Here is an 18171-nt window from a genome sequence, read left to right as displayed (position 1 = left end):
CCGCCGCCCGCAGCCCCGCCCCGCCCCCCGCAGCCCCGCCCTCTCCTCCCTGGGGCCGCGCTCTCCCGCCCGCCCGCCCCGCCTCCCGCAGCCCCGCCCCGCCTCCCGCAGCCCCGCCCCGCCTCCCGCAGCCCCGCCCACCTCCCGCAGCCCCGCCCCGCCTCCCGCAGCCCCGCCCCCTCCTCCCTGGGGCCGCGCCCTCCTGCCCGCCCGCCCGGGCCCGCCCCGCGCTGGGAATTTACAGCGGCCTCCGCCAGGCCAGCTAAGCTGAGCCGGTCTCTTCCTCGGGAAGGCAGGGCTGAGGTGCCCGCAGGGCAGCCATGGAGGCGGCGCGGAGGCGGCAGCACCCGGGAGCGGCTGGGGGCCCAGGCGCGCAGCTGGGCGCCTCCTTCCTGCAGGCCAGGTGGGCGCGTGCTGGCCGGGGGGAGCGGCGGGCTCGAAGCCTGGGCACCGGGGCCTCGCCACGTGACGCTCCGAGGCCGGCGGGGCCTGAACCTCGTGTGCGGCCCGGGCGGGGGCGAAGCGGAGCGCGGGGGCTTGGAGGCGCGCTACCTAGCGGCGGTGCCCCAGTGTTCCGGTCTCTGCCTGGGGACCCGGGGGCCCAGCGAGGCTCGGCTTCCCCGCTTTGCCGTGGCTGCGGTGGCAGGAGCCCCCGCCCGGAGTTTGGGGTTTCCTCCCTTCCCGCGCTCCCCTGCGACCCGGGGGTGGGGGGGCGCCGGGACAGCCGCTGCGCTGGGAGAGCTCTCCAGGGGCTGGGGACACACACACACACACCTCGTCACTCGGGCCCCCAACTTATCCGCAGGTGCCGGCGCCGCCTCCGCGTTCTCGGGATCTCCTCAGCCCTGAGGAGGACCTGATTCTGCCGTTAATTAGGAGGCTCTCTGCTTGACCTGGGGTACCCAAGAAAGTGCTAATGTAATGGAAGAGACAGCGGAGAAGGGTGGAAGCTCCCGTCCAGAGAACGAATGAGGAGCCCTTCTCACCAAAGGGGCCAAGTTTTTGGTATATCTAGTTGGCATGAGCAGAGCTCCATTCTACTTTCGTCCGGTTTTACTGATAAGAAACATTCACTGCATTCAGCAGGCATTCTTTAAGCGCCTGTGGTGTGCCTAGCTGTGCCAGGAACTAAGGGGGTGGGCAGGGTGAAGGTAGGAGAGACTTACCGTCCAGTAGGGACCAGGAGAGACAGAGCCCAAGTGAGGGTGAGAGGTCATCTTGCAGGGCTTCATGGAGGAAGTGGCACTTGAACTGACTCTCAAGAGGATTCAGTAAAGGACCCAGGGAAGACAGGCTGTTCCATCCAGCCAGGGGAACAGTGGAGAAAGGTCACGCTGGCCCAGGTCAAGTTTAGTGGTGCTGGAACTTTCCAGCTGTAAAAGAAAGTGACAGGAGGATACAGACTGACTGTGAAGGACCTTTAATGGCAGCAAGTCTAGGACTTGAGTGAGGCCTAGAGTGCACTTGCGCTGGGGACGGGCGCACAGCCCTGACAGTGAGTGCCGCCCCTAATGTTGGGCCCTGGGGGCCTCACTTGTCTCACCCTAGTTCCTGTCCTAGGTGACCGGTTAAGGACACAGTCTTTATCCCATAGGTACTGGGGAGTCATGGGAAGTTTCTGAGCACTGGCACGCACAGAGTCCTTGTGAGGAAATTTGTGGTACGACTTGGATGGGGGGTGAAGTCTGCCCCCCACAGCATGGCCTCGGCCCATTTGCAGTATCATTGCTCTCAAAACAGTAGGCAGAATCATCCTGTCCAGTTCCTAGGATGCTTGGATTTCCTCTGCTGCATCTGTGCTTTGCTCACTACCTCTTAAAGTAACCCATTCCAGCTTCCACCTGCTTTGTTGCCAGTTTTTGTATTATAATGAAAGTATTTAATTAGGCCAGATGCCATGGCTCATGCCTGTAATCCCAGCACTTTGGGAGGCCAAGGTGGGTGGGTCACTTGAGTCCAGGAGTTTGAGACCAGCCTGGGCAACATCGAGAATCGCCGTTCCTACTAAAACATATAAAAATTATCTGGGTGTGGTGGCCCACCCCTGTAATCCCAGCTACTCAGGAGGCTGAGGCACCAGAATCACTTAAGCCTGGCAGCTGGAGGCTGCAGCGAGCCGAGACAGTGCCACTGTACTGTAGCCTGAGTGACAGAGCGAGACGACATCTCAAAAAAGAAAAAAAAAGGGCCGGGCGCGGTGGCTCACGCCTGTAATCCCAGCACTGTGGGAGGCCGAGGCGGGTGGATCACAAGGTCAAGAGATCGAGACCATCCTGGTCAACATGGTGAAACCCCGTCTCTACTAAAACTGCAAAACATTAGCTGGGCATGGTGGCGCGTGCCTGTAATCCCAGCTACTCAGGAGGCTGAGGCAGGAGAATTGCCTGAACCCAGGAGGCGGAGGTTGCGGTGAGCCGAGATCGCACCATTGCACTCCAGCCTGGGTAACAAGAGCGAAACTCCGTCTCCAAAAAAAAAAAAAGAAAAAAAAAGAGAGAGAGAGAAGAAAAGAAAGCATTATAATTAATGCCCATGATAAATCAAATAACAAAAGCTTCAAGTTTTAAAAAGCAACCCCCCAGGAACCCCTTCCTTTTCTGCCAATCCCTGTTCCACCCTTCCCTGGCACCAGAGACAGTCACTTTAGCTTCTTTTAGCTCTTTTTACCAGAGTCAAATTCATATTTCCAAATAATAGGCTTATAATAATCACAAACATTATGTAGCACTTTCTGTGGATCAGGCCCTGCTCTAAGTTTTTGCATCTATTAGTTAAACCACAACCCTTCCATTTTACAGATGAGGACATTGAGGCCTAAGAAGTAAAGTAGCTTGCTCAAGATCTCATTAGTGGCAGAGCTGGGATATGAACCCAGTCTCCAAAGTCCACCCTCTAAAAAAAAAAAAAAAACTACACCCAATTGCAATGTCTTGGCTCATCAATTTTATTTTATTTTTTTGAGACGGAGTTTTACTCGTCACCCAGGCTGGAGTGCAGTAGTGGGATCCCGGCTCACTGCAGCCTCCACCTTTCTGGTTGAAGCAATTCTGCCTCAGCCTCTTGAGTAGCTGGGATTACAGGTGCCCACTACCACACCCAGCTAATTTTTGTATTTTTAGTGGAGATGAGGTTTCACTATGTTGGCCAGGCTGGTCTCGAAGTCCTGACCTTAGGTAATTCACCTGCCTCGACCTCCCAAAGTAATGGGATTGCACGTGTGAGCCACTACGCCCAGCCTTTGATTCCTTTAGGAAAATGAAAAAAATTTTTTTTTTGAGACGGAGTTTCACTCTTGTTACCCAGGCTGGAGTGCAATGGCACGATCTCGGCTCACCGCAACCTCCGCCTCCTGGGTTCAGGCAATTCTCCTGCCTCAACCTCCTGAGTAGCTGGGATTACAGGCACGCGCCACTATGCCCAGCTAATGTTTTGTATTTTTAGTAGAGACGGGGTTTCACCATGTTGACCAGGATGGTCTTGATCTCTGGACCTCGTGATCCACCCGCCCCCGCCTCCTAAAGTGCTGGGATTACAGGCGTGAGCCACCGCACCCGGCTGGAAAAAGAAAAAAATTTTTAAAGTAGTCATGCATGGCAGCATATGCCGTTCTGTGGTCCTAGCCACTCAGGAGGCTGAGATGGGAGGATCGCTTGAGGCTGGGAGGTCAAGGCTGCAAGGAACCAGGACTGTGCCACTGCAGTCTAGCCTGGGTGACAGAGCAAGACCTTGTCTCAAAAAATAAAAAGAGGACATTAGTCTCTACCCTAAACTTTAACTTTCTTCACCATTTCCTGCAACTTCTGTCTTCTGTTTTCATGTTATCAAAGTAGACTGTATTTATCTGCTACTTTAAAATCATAATTCTCTTCCATGTGTTATCTGTGAATTGACTGTACACATTGAAAATTAATATAGAATGTGTACATTATTTGAGCCATGTATATATTGTTCCAACAGAGCCAAATAATGCTGCCAGTTAAATTTGCTTTCTTATGTTGCTTTTGTTTTTCTTGGAGTTTCTGCTTGCCTTTCTTTATTCTCTCATTATTTGCCTTCATTTCCTCAGTTTTCTTCTGTTCAGGCTTTTCATTGTCTTATATTTCACCATTCTTTAAATAGAACCAAAACTAATCTCTCTGTGGTTCCTCATTTGTGGGTCATTGCTTGACTTCTTCAGGATGAAACCCCTTCCTTTTCTGCCAGGCAGCCCTGCAGATGCTGCTGACCGCCTGGAGTATTTTAAGTGTATGGCACGCACTCCTCAACTGTCATGGTGTCACTGTCACCATATGGTAGACTTGTAAAGCTGGGAAGCGGAGAAGAGTCTAATAACCTTGTTTCGGGTTACCTGCTATTGTGCCATCCCCATTGTTCTCAGCAGCATTTGCTAGTGATTGACACCTAGGGCTGGCACAGGCTGGGGGCTCCGTGTCCAAAGTCTGTGGAGCCAGGAACTTGGGACAGGCTTGAGGCTGCTCATCCCCAGGACAGGAGCTGGGGGAGAGGATGCCTTTATTGTTCCATGATCTGCCTCCCGTGGGCAGAGTTCTAAGAGAAGAAAACCAGGCAGGTGCTCATCAGTCTTTTTTTTTTTTTTTTTTTGAGACAGAACCTTGCTGTGTTGCTCAGGCAGTGTAGTGATGCTGTCTCAGCTCGCTGCAACCTCTGCCTCCGGAGTTCAAGTGATTCTCATGCCTCCGCCTCCCCAGTAGCTGGATTATAGGCGTGCACCACCACACTGGGCTAGTTTTTGTTTGTTTAGTAGAGACAGGATTTCATCATGTTGGTCAGGCTGCTCTTGAATTCCTGGCCTCATGTGATCTGCCCACCTCAGCCTCCCAAAGTGCTGGGATTACAGGCATGAGCCACTGCACCCAGTCTAATCTTGATTTGCAAGCTGTGTGCTGAGTATCTGCCCTACACGCCTGCTTTTTTTGGGTGATAGAAAAAAAATGGGTCATTTTTTTTTCACCCTCTGTCACCCAGGCTAAAGTGCAGTGGTGCGGTTGTAGCTCACTGAAGTCTGAAGCTTCCAGGCTTAAGTGATCATCCTGCCTCAGCCTCCTGAGTAGCTGGAACCACAGATGTGTGCCACCATACCCAGTTAATTTTCATTTTTATTTTTTAGAGATGAGTTTTTTATTTGTTTTGTTTTGTTTTTGAGAAAGAGTTTTACTCTTGTTGCCCTGGCTGGAGTGCAATGATGTGATCTCAGCTCCCTGCAACCTCCGCCTCCCGGGTTCAAGCGATTCTCTTGCTTCAGCCTCCCAAGTAGCTGGGATTACAGGGGCATGGCACCATGCCTGGCTAATTTTATATGTTTATATATAACAGACACTATGTTGGTCAGGCCAGTCTCAAACTCCTGACCTCAGGTGATCTGCCCCCCTTGGCCTCCCAAAGTGCTGAGATTATAGGCATGAGCCACTGGCCCCAGTCCCCCTCTTTTTTTGGCCTGTCCTACTAAGTTAGGCTGTACTAATGACAGGGATTCTTATCGACCAAGGTGCTTCCTGAGGTGGAGGAGGAGACAGTCGCTGGGCCTCTAGTATGTTCTAGGTACCCATAACTTCCAGATACACTCTGTTTGTTTTTTAACAACAGCACAAATCCAATTTATTGACTTTTCATTAGTTTAAATCCTTGACCTTGAGGGGTACAGCATCACTCGGATTCTGTGTCCAATGGCCTTAGCAGGAAGGTTGCTTCAGAATTTGGCACGAACCATGCCACTGTTTCCATGGGCCCGAGTTACCTTTCCCCAGATTACTCTGGTTTTGCTTGGTTTGCCACCAGGAGTCACTGTGTTGTTCTTTGCTTTGTATACATAAACACATCTCTTGCCCAAATAGAATTCTGTTTCATCTTGGGCATAAACACCTTCAATTTTAAGAAGAGCTGTGTGCTCCCTTTGGTTCCGGAGACCCCGCCTATAGCCGGCAAAAATAGCCTTGGACCACAGCCTTCCAGACACAGCTCCTTTTATAAGTCCTGTTCCCAGCAGGCCTCCAAATTTCAGCAGCAGACGCTTCTCTCATTGTCTGCTTTTGGAGGCCTTACCCTGATGGTCACTGAGGAAGGAGCTGGGTAGGGCCTCTGTGTTGGTCACTGGCCTCAGACCACTGAGCAGTCCTCACGGTTACTGAATATCTGTCCAGCCTGAAGATCCAGCCGCCCCTCCCTTCTCTTTATCCGGCTCCATGCAGCATCTTCAATTCCACCTCCAGGCCTTTCCCCTGCTCTCCTGGTTTTCTGTCTAGTTAGATTCGTCCCTCTGTGCCTTGAGGCTCCCTTCTCTTATGCAAGCTTTGTGTATTGCTCTAGGCCACGCTGATCCCTTTCTAACTTGATCTCCTGATAAGCCTAGTAATCAAAAACAGAATAGCAAGCTGTTGGCTCACAGCTGTAATCCCAGCACTTTGGATGGCCGAGATGGGTTGATTACTTGAGCCCAGGAATTTCAGGTCAGCCTGGTAAACATAGTGAGACCTCATTTCTACAAAAAAAAAAAAAAAAAAAAAAAAAAAAATTAGCTGGGCATAGTGGCATGCACCTGTACTCCCAGCTACCCAGGAGACTGAGGTGGGAGGATTGCTTGAGCCTGGGAGGACGAGGCTGCAGTGAGCTGTGATCAGGCCACTGCACTCCAGCCTGGGTGACCCTGTCTCTAAAAAACAACAAAAAACAAAATAGCAAGCTGTTGAGAGCACAGGTCTTGAATTAATATAAACCCAGGTTTGAATTCTGTGTGTTATTCAGGATGAATGGGCTGCAAGTGACAGAAAGCCAGTGTGAACTCCACCATCCTTAGCAAAAAGGAATGTGTTGGCTCATATGGCCAGATCACAAACTGGGAACACGAACAGTGCCAGCGCTTTTTCTCCCCCTTTCCCTGATCCTCTGTGCGAGGCTACTTCATTCTTACCTGGCTGTCTCTTGAGGGTGGAACCTTGGCTGTAGGCAGTCCTGGGCTTGCACTCTTAGAACCCAGCGCCATAAAGGAAGGAGCTCTTTTCCCCACCTCCAGTTAGAAAAGTCCCATTGGGCCAGACTGGGTCACTGGCCCTTACTGTGGCCAAGGAAATATCATGTTTTACCAGAAGAAGCAGGGGGCGGAAAATAGCCTGACAAAGGAATTGTCACCACAGCTCCTTACTACATGGGTGGCTTTAGCACCTAATCCCAGAAGCCGCGGTGGCTCAGGCCAGTTGTCCTGGCACTTGAGGAGGCGAGGCTATGTGTTCAAGGCCAACCTGGGCAACACAAGAGCACCTAATCCCTCTAAGCCTCAGTCTCCTCAACTGTGAAGCAGATGCACAGATTAGATGAGATAGCGCAGGTAAAGTCCTAGCATTGCACACAGCTGGTGTTCAGTGAGGGGGTGGGAAGTACTGAATAGAGGGGACAGGAAGACTTAGTTGACCTAGGGAAGGCCTGCCCAACCTGTCTTGCCTGCCACCAGAAAATGAGATTCCCTCAAGAGCTTGCCTCCCTGTGTGGGGGTACTCTACCAGCCAGTAGGGATCATCCTTGGAATTGGCAGGAAGGGATCCCAGAAAATTATGGCAGCAACAGCAGTATTGACAGAAGACAGTCTTTGCAGTGCCTCTAAGCTGATGTTTGCCACTAGAAAAGGACTAACTAGAGCCCGGCGCGGTGGCTCACGTCTGTAATCCCAGCACTTTGGGAGGCCGAGGCGGGCAGATCATGAGGTCAGGAGTTCAAGACCAGCCTGGCTAACATAGTGAAACCCTGTTTCTACTAAAAATACAAAAAATTAGCCAGGCGTGGTAGTGGGTGCCTGTAATTTCAGCTACTCGGAAGGCTGATGCAGGAGAATCACTTGAACCTTGGGAGAACTTTAAAGGTCACCCCTGTTCTCAAGGTTACAGTGAGCCGAGATTGTGCGATTGTACTCCAGCCTGGGTGACAGTGTGAGACTCTGTCTCAAAAAAAAAAAAAAAAGAAAAAGAAAAAAGAAAAGGAGTAACTGGTCCTTGTGACTGTTTTAAGCAGCCAGTAATTGCTGAGCAGGGACTAGGGCCTGAGCTCAGAACTCTGGTGAAATAGATTTGTGGTACATGGTGCCTGTTCTTGGCACAAATGAGACGATGAAACTCACACGTCAGTCATCTTAGGAGGTGTTGGGCTGCTTGTCACTGCAGGTGTGCAAGTAATTGCAGGGACTCTGTAAAGAGGATTTGGACTTTGATAGGGAGGTGGGTGAGTTGGAAGAACCTTAAAGGTCACCCCTGTTCTCAAGGGTCTAGATGGGAGTATACAACTCCAGCCCCGTTATGTCATGGCCACACTGAGTTGGCATTGAAGTGCTCCCTGCAGTGAGCTGGCGGGGCTTTGGGAAAAGCTTCCCAGAACAGGCAGCACTGGTCCTGGAAGTTTAGTGCATCTGTGAACAGCAGAAGACCAGTGCTTCGTGTCAGGGACAGGCCTCCAAAGACGTGTCATGGCAGCACTCCCCTTCCTGCTGTGTCTCTCACATCACCTTGCTTCTGCTGGCTCCTCGGGTTCCACTGTAGACTGCTGAGAAGAGAAATCCCAGCAGCCCAACCTGACCTCATAGTGCTGGAATCAAGGGGGCAGGAGGCCCTATCTGTTTCAGTCTCTCTAAGGCACATTTCACTGGGGGCTCTGATTGGCCCAGCCCTGGTCACACGCCCATCCCATAGGCCAATCATGATGGACCCAACTATGGGATGGAGGTTAAAAGTATAAGCTCAGGAGCCCAATCATGTGGGTTTAAACCCTTAGCTGTGTGACCTTGAGCAAGTTATTGAGCCTCTTGGGCCTTAGTTTTGTCACTTGTAAAACGGGGGTTATATTTCAATCTCAAAAGGTTTCTGTGAGGATTAAATGAGATAATACATCTAAACAGGGAACAATAGTGCCTGGAATATACTAAGTGCTCAACCCAGGTCCCTGCCGTCATCCATCATCATGTTTTATGCTTTTCAGCCATGATTGCATGCTTTGCCATACTCAATTTCCTCCATCATTCAGTAGGAGAGAATGCTCAGCAGTTATACCTGTTTAGCTGTTTCCTTCCTGAATCACAGGGAAGCTAAGGTCAGGGCAGCTGAAGTCCACCTTCCCCTTGACCACAGGGCCAGACCCCAGTATTTCCAGCAAAACCCTATCCCTAGAACTCAGTTGTGTGTGTCTCCTCCTGTCCTCACATCCCCAGACCTCTTTGTGGCTAATCTCAGGAGGAGATTTTGGTGGAGGAGGAGAGAAGAGCTGACCTCTCTTGTCTGGTTCCTTCCCAGGCACGGCTCTGTCAGCCCTGACGAGGCTGCCCGCGCGGCTCCCTTCCACCTCGACCTCTGGTTCTACTTCACGCTGCAGAACTGGGTTCTGGACTTTGGGCGCCCCATTGCCATGGTGAGTGTAAAACGGTACACAGGGCCCTGACCAGCACTGAGGGCACTTAGTGTGACTTGAATTCGCCAAGTGACCTTAGTTAGACAAGTCACTTCTCCTTTATGTCTCAGTACACTGAGAGAATAGGCCTGGATGCCTTCATATCCTTAGCTCCGTGACGTGGCCCGTCAGGCCACTGCCAGCAAGTGGCGGGGCTGAAGAGTCATACTGTGCCCCGACTCTCATGGGGTGGTCCTGAACAAGTCATAGTGTAATACTGTAACCCCCTGTGGCCTGTGTCTGGAAGCAGGTGAACCAGGTTTATCCAAATCACCAAGACAGCCAAAAGGGTATGGGAAAGGAAGTGGAGCATCCCCGCATCCTTCCCCATTACCTTGGGATAGTATTATTTTTTCTGGAGTTGAAGCACGTAGGCTGGTTTTGCATATTATGTATGACTATGAGCCGTGGGTAATGTGTACTGCCATCCAGTAAAACCATCCCCTGCCCTCCAAGGCTACTTCATCCTTTAGTATACAGAGATGGTGTCCATAGAAGAGACTGATGCTGGAAAGGCACCAGTGCCCCTTGCTTATAGTGGGAGGAAGGATGATTGATAGATAGATAGATAGATAATTGACAGGCGATAGCTACATAATAAATAGACGAATGTGAAGAAAATTCAGTGAAGTATCACCACGTGTCATTATTTGGTAGAGGGGCACAGTGTGACTATTCACGTTCCCCAGACCTCTCCCACCTAACTTGCTGGCAGTTGCCTGACAGGCCATAGTCAGACAGCCAAAAGATTATGAAGGCATCCGGGCCTGTTCTCTCAGTTTACTGGAAGATAAAGGGTAAGTGACTTTTCGAAGGTCACTCAGCAAATTCAAGTGTGAAAATAACAACATCCTGCCAGCCACGGTGGCTCATGCCTGTAATCCCAGCACTTCGGGAGCCTGAGGCAGGTGGATCAACTGAGGTCGGGAGTTCAAGATCACCCTGACCAACATGGAGAAACCCCATCTCTACTAAAAATATAGAATTAGCCAGGCATGGTGGCACATGCCTGTAGTCCCAGCTACTCAGGAGGCTGAGGCAGAAGAATTGCTTGAACCCAGGAGGTGGAGGTTGCAGTGAGCCGAGATTGCACCATTGCACTTCCAGCCTGAGCAACAAGAGTGAAACTCCATCTCAAAAAAATAAAAATAAAATAACAATATCCAGTGCCGAAACTGGCACTTTGTAAATGCTAGTGATCATGCAAATTAGCAAAGCCCCTTTGGGGCCGGGCATGGTGGCTCATGCCTATAATCCTAGCACTTTGGGAAGCTGAGATAGGAAGATCACTTGAGCTCAGGAGTTTGAGACCAGTCAGGGCAATATAGTGAGACCCCCGTCTCTACAAAAAATTTGAAAATTAGCTGGGCATGGTGATGTGCACCTGTAGTCCCAGCTACTCAGGGGCTGAGCTGGGAAGATCTCCTGAGCCTGGAAAGTCGAGGCTGCAGTGAGCCATGATCACGCCACTGCACTCCAGCCTGGTCTACAGAATGAGACCCTGTCTCAAAAAGCAAAACAAACAAAAAGCAAAGCCCTTTTGGAAAGCAGTAATAATTCGTAAGTAACAACTTGGCAAGATTATAACTAGTACTTAGAATAGTACCTAACACAATAGGTGTTCAATTATTATTGAATGAATAATAATTATAGCAAGGTAAGAATAGTGGCTAACGTATCAAATGCTTACTCTGTTCTGAGCTCTTTATGTGTTTCAGTTTATTTAATTCTCATATCAACACTATTGCCAATCTCAATTTTATAGATGAGGAAACTTGAGGAGAGAGAAAAAAAGTAATTGGCTCAAGGCAAGCAGAGAGGCCAGCATCTGCCCAGGCCCTCTGACTTCAGAGCCCCTTCCTGACAAGGTTGAACTCTCTGTCACATAAATATCCAGAATCCTAATCTGTTCACCCCTGCTGATCCAGTAACACCCTTCCAAGAATCTGCCTGCAAGGATATAATCAGCAAGAAGACAGCAGCTTCCTCTAACCCAAAGATGTCCCTTGCAGTGGTGTTTATAATAGACAAACCTTAGAAGAGACTTGAGTGTCCAGCATTAGGGCCTGGGTAAATGAGTTTTGCTATGCCCATTATAGAGAATGTTTCATAGCCATTAAGCAGAAATTGTGGATACTGTAGAGCAACCTGGAATATTTAAGGAGAAAGAAGTTTCCTAAATGACATGCAGAACTGACTAGTCAATAGCGAGCTTGTCAACCTGGAATCAAAGACTTGACGGGCATAAAGAAAACCTGTCAGGCGAGTTACAATGGCTCCCGCCTATAATCCCAGCACTTTGGGAGGCTGAGGCAGGTGGATCACAAGGTCAGGAGATCAAGACCATCCTGGCCAATGTGGTGAAACCCCATCTCTACTAAAATACAAAAAACTAGCTGGGCGTGGTGGCTTGTACCTGAAGTCCTAGCTACTTGGGAGGCTGAGGCAGGGGAATCGCTTGAACCAGGGAGGCAGAGGTTGCAGTGAGCCGAGATCGCACCCTTCTCTCCAGCCTAGCGACAGAGTGAGACTCCCCTGGCAGTGCTTTCAGGGAGTGATGGTGGGTGCTGGTTCTTCTTCCTGCAGACTTTTTGAAGGCTGCCTTTTAAATGTGGAAAAATAAGAGGAATTGAGCCAAGAGTCGGGGCATCTGATTGGGTTTATGGGTGACCTTGGGCAAGTCACTGTCCTCTGGGCTTCATTTCTGTCCTCCCCAAGAAGACTTGTTGGGCCAGCTGCTTGGATGTCTCTTCCAGCATGAAGAAACCATATACTGGGTGCCAAAGAAGCTGCCCATCAAACTGGTGCTCCAGGGAGAGGGAGAGATGAGGCCAGGAGTGGGCTCGTGGCTCCCGTTACTCACTAGGACTCAGCTTCTACTGGCATAACAGTGCCTGTTGGGCAGATCACTTCCCCCATCCTGGTCAGAGATACTGTGACCGCTATAACGCTAAGTGGGACGTGGTGGAGAGTAGACATTCAGAAAGCTCATGTATACTCTAGAGATTTTCAAATGTATGCATAATAGTTGCAGTTTTGTAACAACTAAAAACAAAAACATTTACAAGTTATAAAAGTAACATGTCATAGTTGTAACATAAAGAAGTGTTACACTCCCTCTACCCCTTTCCTGTCCCACTGCTGACAGTTTGGAGAACACCCTTTCACTCTTTTCCCTGCTCATGCAAACACACGTATACATCCTTTTCCCTTCTAACCATAATGAGATTTTGCTTTCTACTTTATTCTGCAACCTGCTTGTTTTCCTTTAGAGTATATCATACAGTGGGGCACGATGGCTCACACATGTCATTCCAGCACTTTGGGAGGCCAGGGCAGGAGGATCAAAATAAGTAAGAAGAAAAAAATGGAATATATTATAGATCTCTCTCCATGTCGGTACATATAAAGCATTGTTTCTGTTAAGGGCTACTTAACCTTCCAGGGTAAGAAGTACTATCATGGATTCAGCTGTTCCTGTTTGAAGAGTCAGCCTATTTCTGGTATTTTGCTATCACAAAGAGTATTTTAGCAAGTATGTATATGATATAGGCAGAGAGACAGATCCACACATGCACACTTAATAAGAGAAGGAGAGAGAGATTGAGATTGCTGCATTCTGGGAGTTTTATTTCTGCAGGTTTAGTTTATCCAATGTGGCATCTCTGTGTTAAAAGAGGTAACCATCTAAATCCTTCCTTGAAACGTTTGAGCATCACATATGTTTTCTACCAACAGATACTAGGAGTACAGTTTGGGGGATTGTGAGATACGTTGACCCTGCATAGGGGTTTTCATGCTGGCCTGGACAAGCCTGGGGCTCAGAGGAGAGGGCATTCTAAGGGAGGAACTGCCCCAGCCTGCCTGCCTCTGTCTGGGGAGATAGGGAAGGAAACGTTGAAGCTACCGTGTAGAGCATGCTTATTTTCTACTTTGTCTCCTAATGTGTACTTTGAACCTGGTTTGGAAGCAGCTCCTCCACATAGTGGATAGCACACTTTCCACACCAAGGCCTAGCAGTCAGGAGACTCATCTTGGAATGCCAAAACACAAAGTGTTCAAGTAGGCCCTCTGGGGCCCCTCTCTTGTGTTATAGATGGGGAAACTGAGGCCCAGAGAGGGGAAGGACTAGCCCAGGGTCACCCAGCAAGTTGGTGCCACAACTGAGTCCCCAAGGAGCCTGCCAACTCCCAAGCTGCTCTCAGGGCCATTTATTTGGTATCTGATGGGTGAGGGGCACAAGGTCAGGCCCTTCCTGGAATTATATCTCCTCTGCATCTGGGAATGTCTGTTACCTCCTCTGGGACTCAGTTTTCCTGTCTGGATAAACCTTTGTCCCAGGGCTGCCAAGAAGTCCAGAGATCACAGAAAGAATTAAGTGTACATGATGGAGGCAAGGGGTGAGGGGGGGTGAGGTGGGCAGCATTTGGGGCAGACTTCCTTGAGGCCTGAGGGCCATGTGGAGCTTGCCCAGGTGAGCTCATTCTTCCATTTGCTCCCAGCTGGTATTCCCTCTGGAATGGTTTCCACTCAGCAAGCCCAGTGTGGGGGACTACTTCCACATGGCCTACAACGTCATCACGCCCTTTCTCCTGCTCAAGGTATGTGCCCCACGGCCCCCATCTCTCCTGTCATCCTCATTCTTTGCACACCTGGCAGGAAGGTGATGCTAAGCCCTGTGTGCTGATTCAAGCATGCTCCTGCCTGCTGCTGCGGGGTGCAGGCTGTGACAGAGTTGCATGTCCAGGGCCTGGGGCCTGAGGCAGAGCTGCCTGTGGCTGGGAAGGATGGAAGAGGCCCCCCCCAAAGAAGGGCTTTTGATTTGGGCCTCAGCCTGGCGTGCCAGCGTGGGGAAGCAGAGAGGTGTACAGATACAAGGACCTGAAGACAAGGCTGTGCTTGGGAAACCCTAAAACATTTGGGGAAGCTGAGGCAGGGGTGAATGGGGGTCCAGGGAGAGGTCAGGGGCCCACTGGGAAGACAGGAAGTAGCCAGGTGGCAGGAGAGGCGGCACCAGCAGCTGAACTCCATCCTCCACCCTGGAGAGCCCTGAGACGTCACTGGGAGCACAGAACAGGGACTGCTGGCTTAGTACTCTGCCAAGTAAGGGCTTTAAAACTACTATAGGTTGAGCATCTTTAATCCAAAAATCTCAAATCCAAAATGCTCCAAAGTCTGAAACCTTTTAAGCACTGGCATGATACCACAAGTGGAAAATTTAGCCAGGCACGGTGGCTCGCTCCTGTAATCCCAGCACTTTGGGAAGCCGAGGCAGGCGGATCAATTGAGGTCAGGAGTTCGAGACCAGCCTGGCCAACATGGTGAAACCCCGTCTCTACTAAAAATACACAAAAAAATTAGCTGAGCATGCTGGCAGGCGCCTGTAGTCCCAGCCACTCGGGAAGCTGAGGCAGGAGAATCACTTCAACCCGGGAGGTAGAGGTTACAGTGAGCCAGGATCATGCCATTGCATTCTATCTGGGCAACAGAGTGGGACTCCATCTCAGAAAAACAAAAACAAAAACTTAGGCCCAGGAACAGTGGCTCATGTCTATATTCCCAGCACTTTGGAAGGCTTAGGCAGGCGGATCACCTGAGGTCAGGAGTTCAAGACCAGCCCTGCCAACGTGGTGAAACCCTGTCTCCAATAAAAATACAAAAAACATTAGCCAGGCATGTTGGTGCATCGTCCCAGCTGCTTGAGAGGCTAAGGCAGGAGAATCTCTTGAACCCAGCAGGTGGAGGTTGCAGTGAGCTGAGATTACACCACTGCACTCCAGCCTGGGGGATAGAGTTAGACTCTGTCTCAAAAAAGAAAATTCCACGCGTAAGTACTTATCACAAACTTTGTTTCATGTATAAAATTATTAACATATTATATAAAATTACCTTCAGCCTGTGTGTATAAGGCATGTATGAAATATAAACAAATTTTTCCAGGCATGATGGCTCACGCCTGTAATCCCAGTACTTTGGGAGGCTGATGGGGGAGGATTGCTTGAAACCAGGAGTTTGAGACCAGCGTGGGCAACATAGTGAGACCCCATCTCTACAAAAATTTAAAAATGAGCTCGGCATAGTGGTGCATACCTGTAGTCCCAGCGGCTCTGGGGGCTGAGGGGGGAGGATCTCTTGAGCCACTACACTCCAGCCCGAGTGACAGAGCGAGTCCCTGTCCCAAAGAAAAAAGAAACAAATGAATTTCATGTTTAGACTTGCATATGCATTCCCAAGACATCTCATTGTTTATATGCAAATATTCCAAAATCCGAAATCTGAAACATTTCAGATGAAGGATACTCAGCCTGTATCACCATCTACTGTCACCATCATTTTGTATTGACAGATATTTCAAATCTCCAGAAACAGGAGGGGTATCATCTCAGAACTCCAGTGTGTTCTCAGTCAAATAGTAGCATTTTCTCAGTTAAATAGCTGACATTTTCATGTTTGCTGTGGACCAGTCACTCGGAAATCAGAGGGTCCCTTCAGCAGGATGGGCCAGCCACCCAGGGACACAGCCAGGGCTGTCCCCTCCAGTTTACAGCTCATGCTTGACCTTGGGCAAGGAGTTGGCCCTCTGGATCTTTTTCCTCCCTGGGTAAAGTGGGGTAGTGCTGCTCCCTAGCCCCTCCTGGGTTCATAGGTGCCACGGGAGGATCTGGAGTCTGGGCTGGCCTGCTAAAATGGACCCACCACTTTTCCAAGTGGTTTTCCAGCTGGAAGGGTCCATCCCACCCCAGGTGTGAGGGGGGAAGCAGAGGGTGTCATATACTATGATGGAGGTGGGGTCATGCTGGCAACCCCACTCTGAACCCCAGCTCATCGAGCGGTCCCCCCGCACCCTGCCTCGCTCCATCATCTACGTCAGCATCATCATCTTCATCATGGGTGCCAGCATCCACCTGGTGGGCGACTCTGTCAATCACCGCCTGCTCTTCAGTGGCTACCAGCACCACCTGTCTGTCCGTGAGAACCCGATCATCAAGAATCTCAAACCGGAGACGCTGGTGAGGCCACTTCCTGCTCCCTGCCTGTAAGCCCTTGGGGAACAGTCTGCCCTGGGAGGCTGAAGAAATTGCCCCCACCCCTCGCCGCACCTGTCCTTCCACTAAAGGCATTCTGCTAGGTGAGGGCACTCACCTGGCCAAGTTAGGATGCTCAAGGGTTCTTAGAAAGTGGTGCACAGAGCCGGGCGGGGTGGCTCATGCCTGTAATCCCAGCACTTTGGGAGTCCGAGGCGGGTGGATCACAAGGTCAAGAAATCGAGACCATCCTGGTCAACAAGGTGAAACCCCATCTCTACTAAAAATACAAAACATTAGCTGGGCATGGTGGCGCGTGCCTGTAATCCCAGCTACTCAGGAGGCTGAGGCAGGAGAATTGCCTGAACCCAGGAGGCGGAGGTTGCGGTGAGCCGAGATCGCGCCATTGCACTCCAGCCTGGGTAACAAGAGTGAAACTCCGTCTCAAAAAAAAAAAAAAAGTGCTGCACAGACTGGCACCTGCCTGGGCCTAACAGAGGGCAAGGCCAGGGGTAGGGGACAAGGCAGTGGGTGAGGCCTGGGACTGGAGGAGGGTGGTCGGAGGGGATACTTGGGGCCCCAGCACCTCCCTGGACTGACAATGGCATCCCCCTCCCACTCTGCCCTGCCCGTGCCTCCCTCAGATCGACTCCTTTGAGCTGCTCTACTATTATGATGAGTACCTGGGCCACTGCATGTGGTGAGTGATGGGCTCGTCTGTCTATCCCAGGGGCCCCAGCCACAGGCCAGCTCCGTCACTGGCCTCAGGGACACACTGGGCAAGGCTGTCTAGGCCGCAGGTCTCCATGTGCCGACTCGCATCCCCTGGAAAGGGCTGTGGGCTCAGCCTCCAGTGAGATTGTTCCCTGAGGTTGCCCTGGAGACCCAGCTGCAGTCCCAGGCCCTGGGCCCCCGCCCAGCCCTCAGTGCCTGCAGCGGCCAGCAGAGGTCAGCGAGCGGCTGTGGTCCTCCCTCGCCAAGCCTGAGCACAGAGGGTGGGGGAGGAGGACGTGTCCCTGATAAACAACCCCAGATGGCGATGCAGGGGGTGGGGGCGGAGCCAGGGACCCCCGACCCGTGTCTGGCCTGCTTTTTGGGAGTGGAGGAAGCTGAGGGGAGCCAGCTGGATTAGGCTGGGGAGGGGCATGCTGTTAGCGTTCCCCCCTTCTCAGAACTCCCAGGGGAGCGCCTTTTCCCACCTACCCTGTTCCCTGCAGTCGGGGGAGACCTCAGAAATGTGGCCTCAGCCTCAGGAGATCCCAGGCCCAGACTGGGAGGCTTCATCTGTTCCAGCCTCCCATCTTACCCAGGAGAAACTGAGGCCAGAGGGAGGAGGGCTCCGAGGGTCACAGCTGGGAGTTGAGGGCCAGCCCTGGAGCTGGTGCTGACGCCACGTGCACCCCGCGCGGGCTCTTCCAGGGTTTTTAAGGCCCTGCAAAGTCAATCCTCCTGGCTCAGCTGGTCCAGGGTCCCTGGACAGGCCCCCTGCTATCTTTCCCTCGCGTTTGCCAGAGGCTCTTCCCACGGAAGGTTGGGGAAGGGTGGAGGGGCTAAGAACAGCGAGCTGGAGCTCCAGCGGGGTCCGGGTGAGAAGAGGCAAGTAGGTATACAGGTGAAAGTCAGCACAGGTGGGAGCAAGGGAGCCAGCGTGTGGAGAGGGGAGAGGGTGGCATTTTGGGGTGGATGTCCGGGGCGGGGGTGGGGCGCT

At 51.2% G+C, this 18171-nt stretch overlaps 1 protein-coding gene and 1 pseudogene across 4 annotated transcripts in view; one reads left to right on the top strand and one right to left on the bottom strand.

Annotated features, from left to right (window-relative positions):
• The first annotated feature begins 164 nt into the window (after positions 1-164).
• The window catches only part of CLN6 (CLN6 transmembrane ER protein), a 21585-nt gene continuing 3578 nt past the window's right edge, over positions 165-18171 (top strand). The window contains exons 1-5 of one of the 4 annotated variants that reach the window (XM_032244618.1): positions 165-403; positions 9285-9399; positions 13941-14039; positions 16260-16448; positions 17108-17163. In XM_032244618.1, coding sequence (XP_032100509.1) covers positions 321-403; positions 9285-9399; positions 13941-14039; positions 16260-16448; positions 17108-17163 — 542 coding nt within the window. In that variant the 5' untranslated portion in view covers positions 165-320. Of the gene's footprint in view, positions 404-604; positions 1821-9284; positions 9400-13940; positions 14040-16259; positions 16475-17107; positions 17164-18171 lie in introns of those variants that run through there. The other 3 variants (XM_032244620.1, XM_032244619.1, XM_032244621.1) reach the window with 3 other exon arrangements.
• LOC116527731 lies at positions 5621-8133 on the bottom strand (annotated as a pseudogene).

This window comes from Sapajus apella, unplaced genomic scaffold (genome assembly GCF_009761245.1).
Source record: "Sapajus apella isolate SASKATOON/1434 unplaced genomic scaffold, GSC_monkey_1.0 scaffold55, whole genome shotgun sequence".
NCBI classification, from domain to species: domain Eukaryota; kingdom Metazoa; phylum Chordata; class Mammalia; order Primates; family Cebidae; genus Sapajus; species Sapajus apella.
The sequence above is the reverse complement of the archived record's forward strand: the minus strand, read 5'-3'. Positions and strand labels throughout refer to the sequence as shown.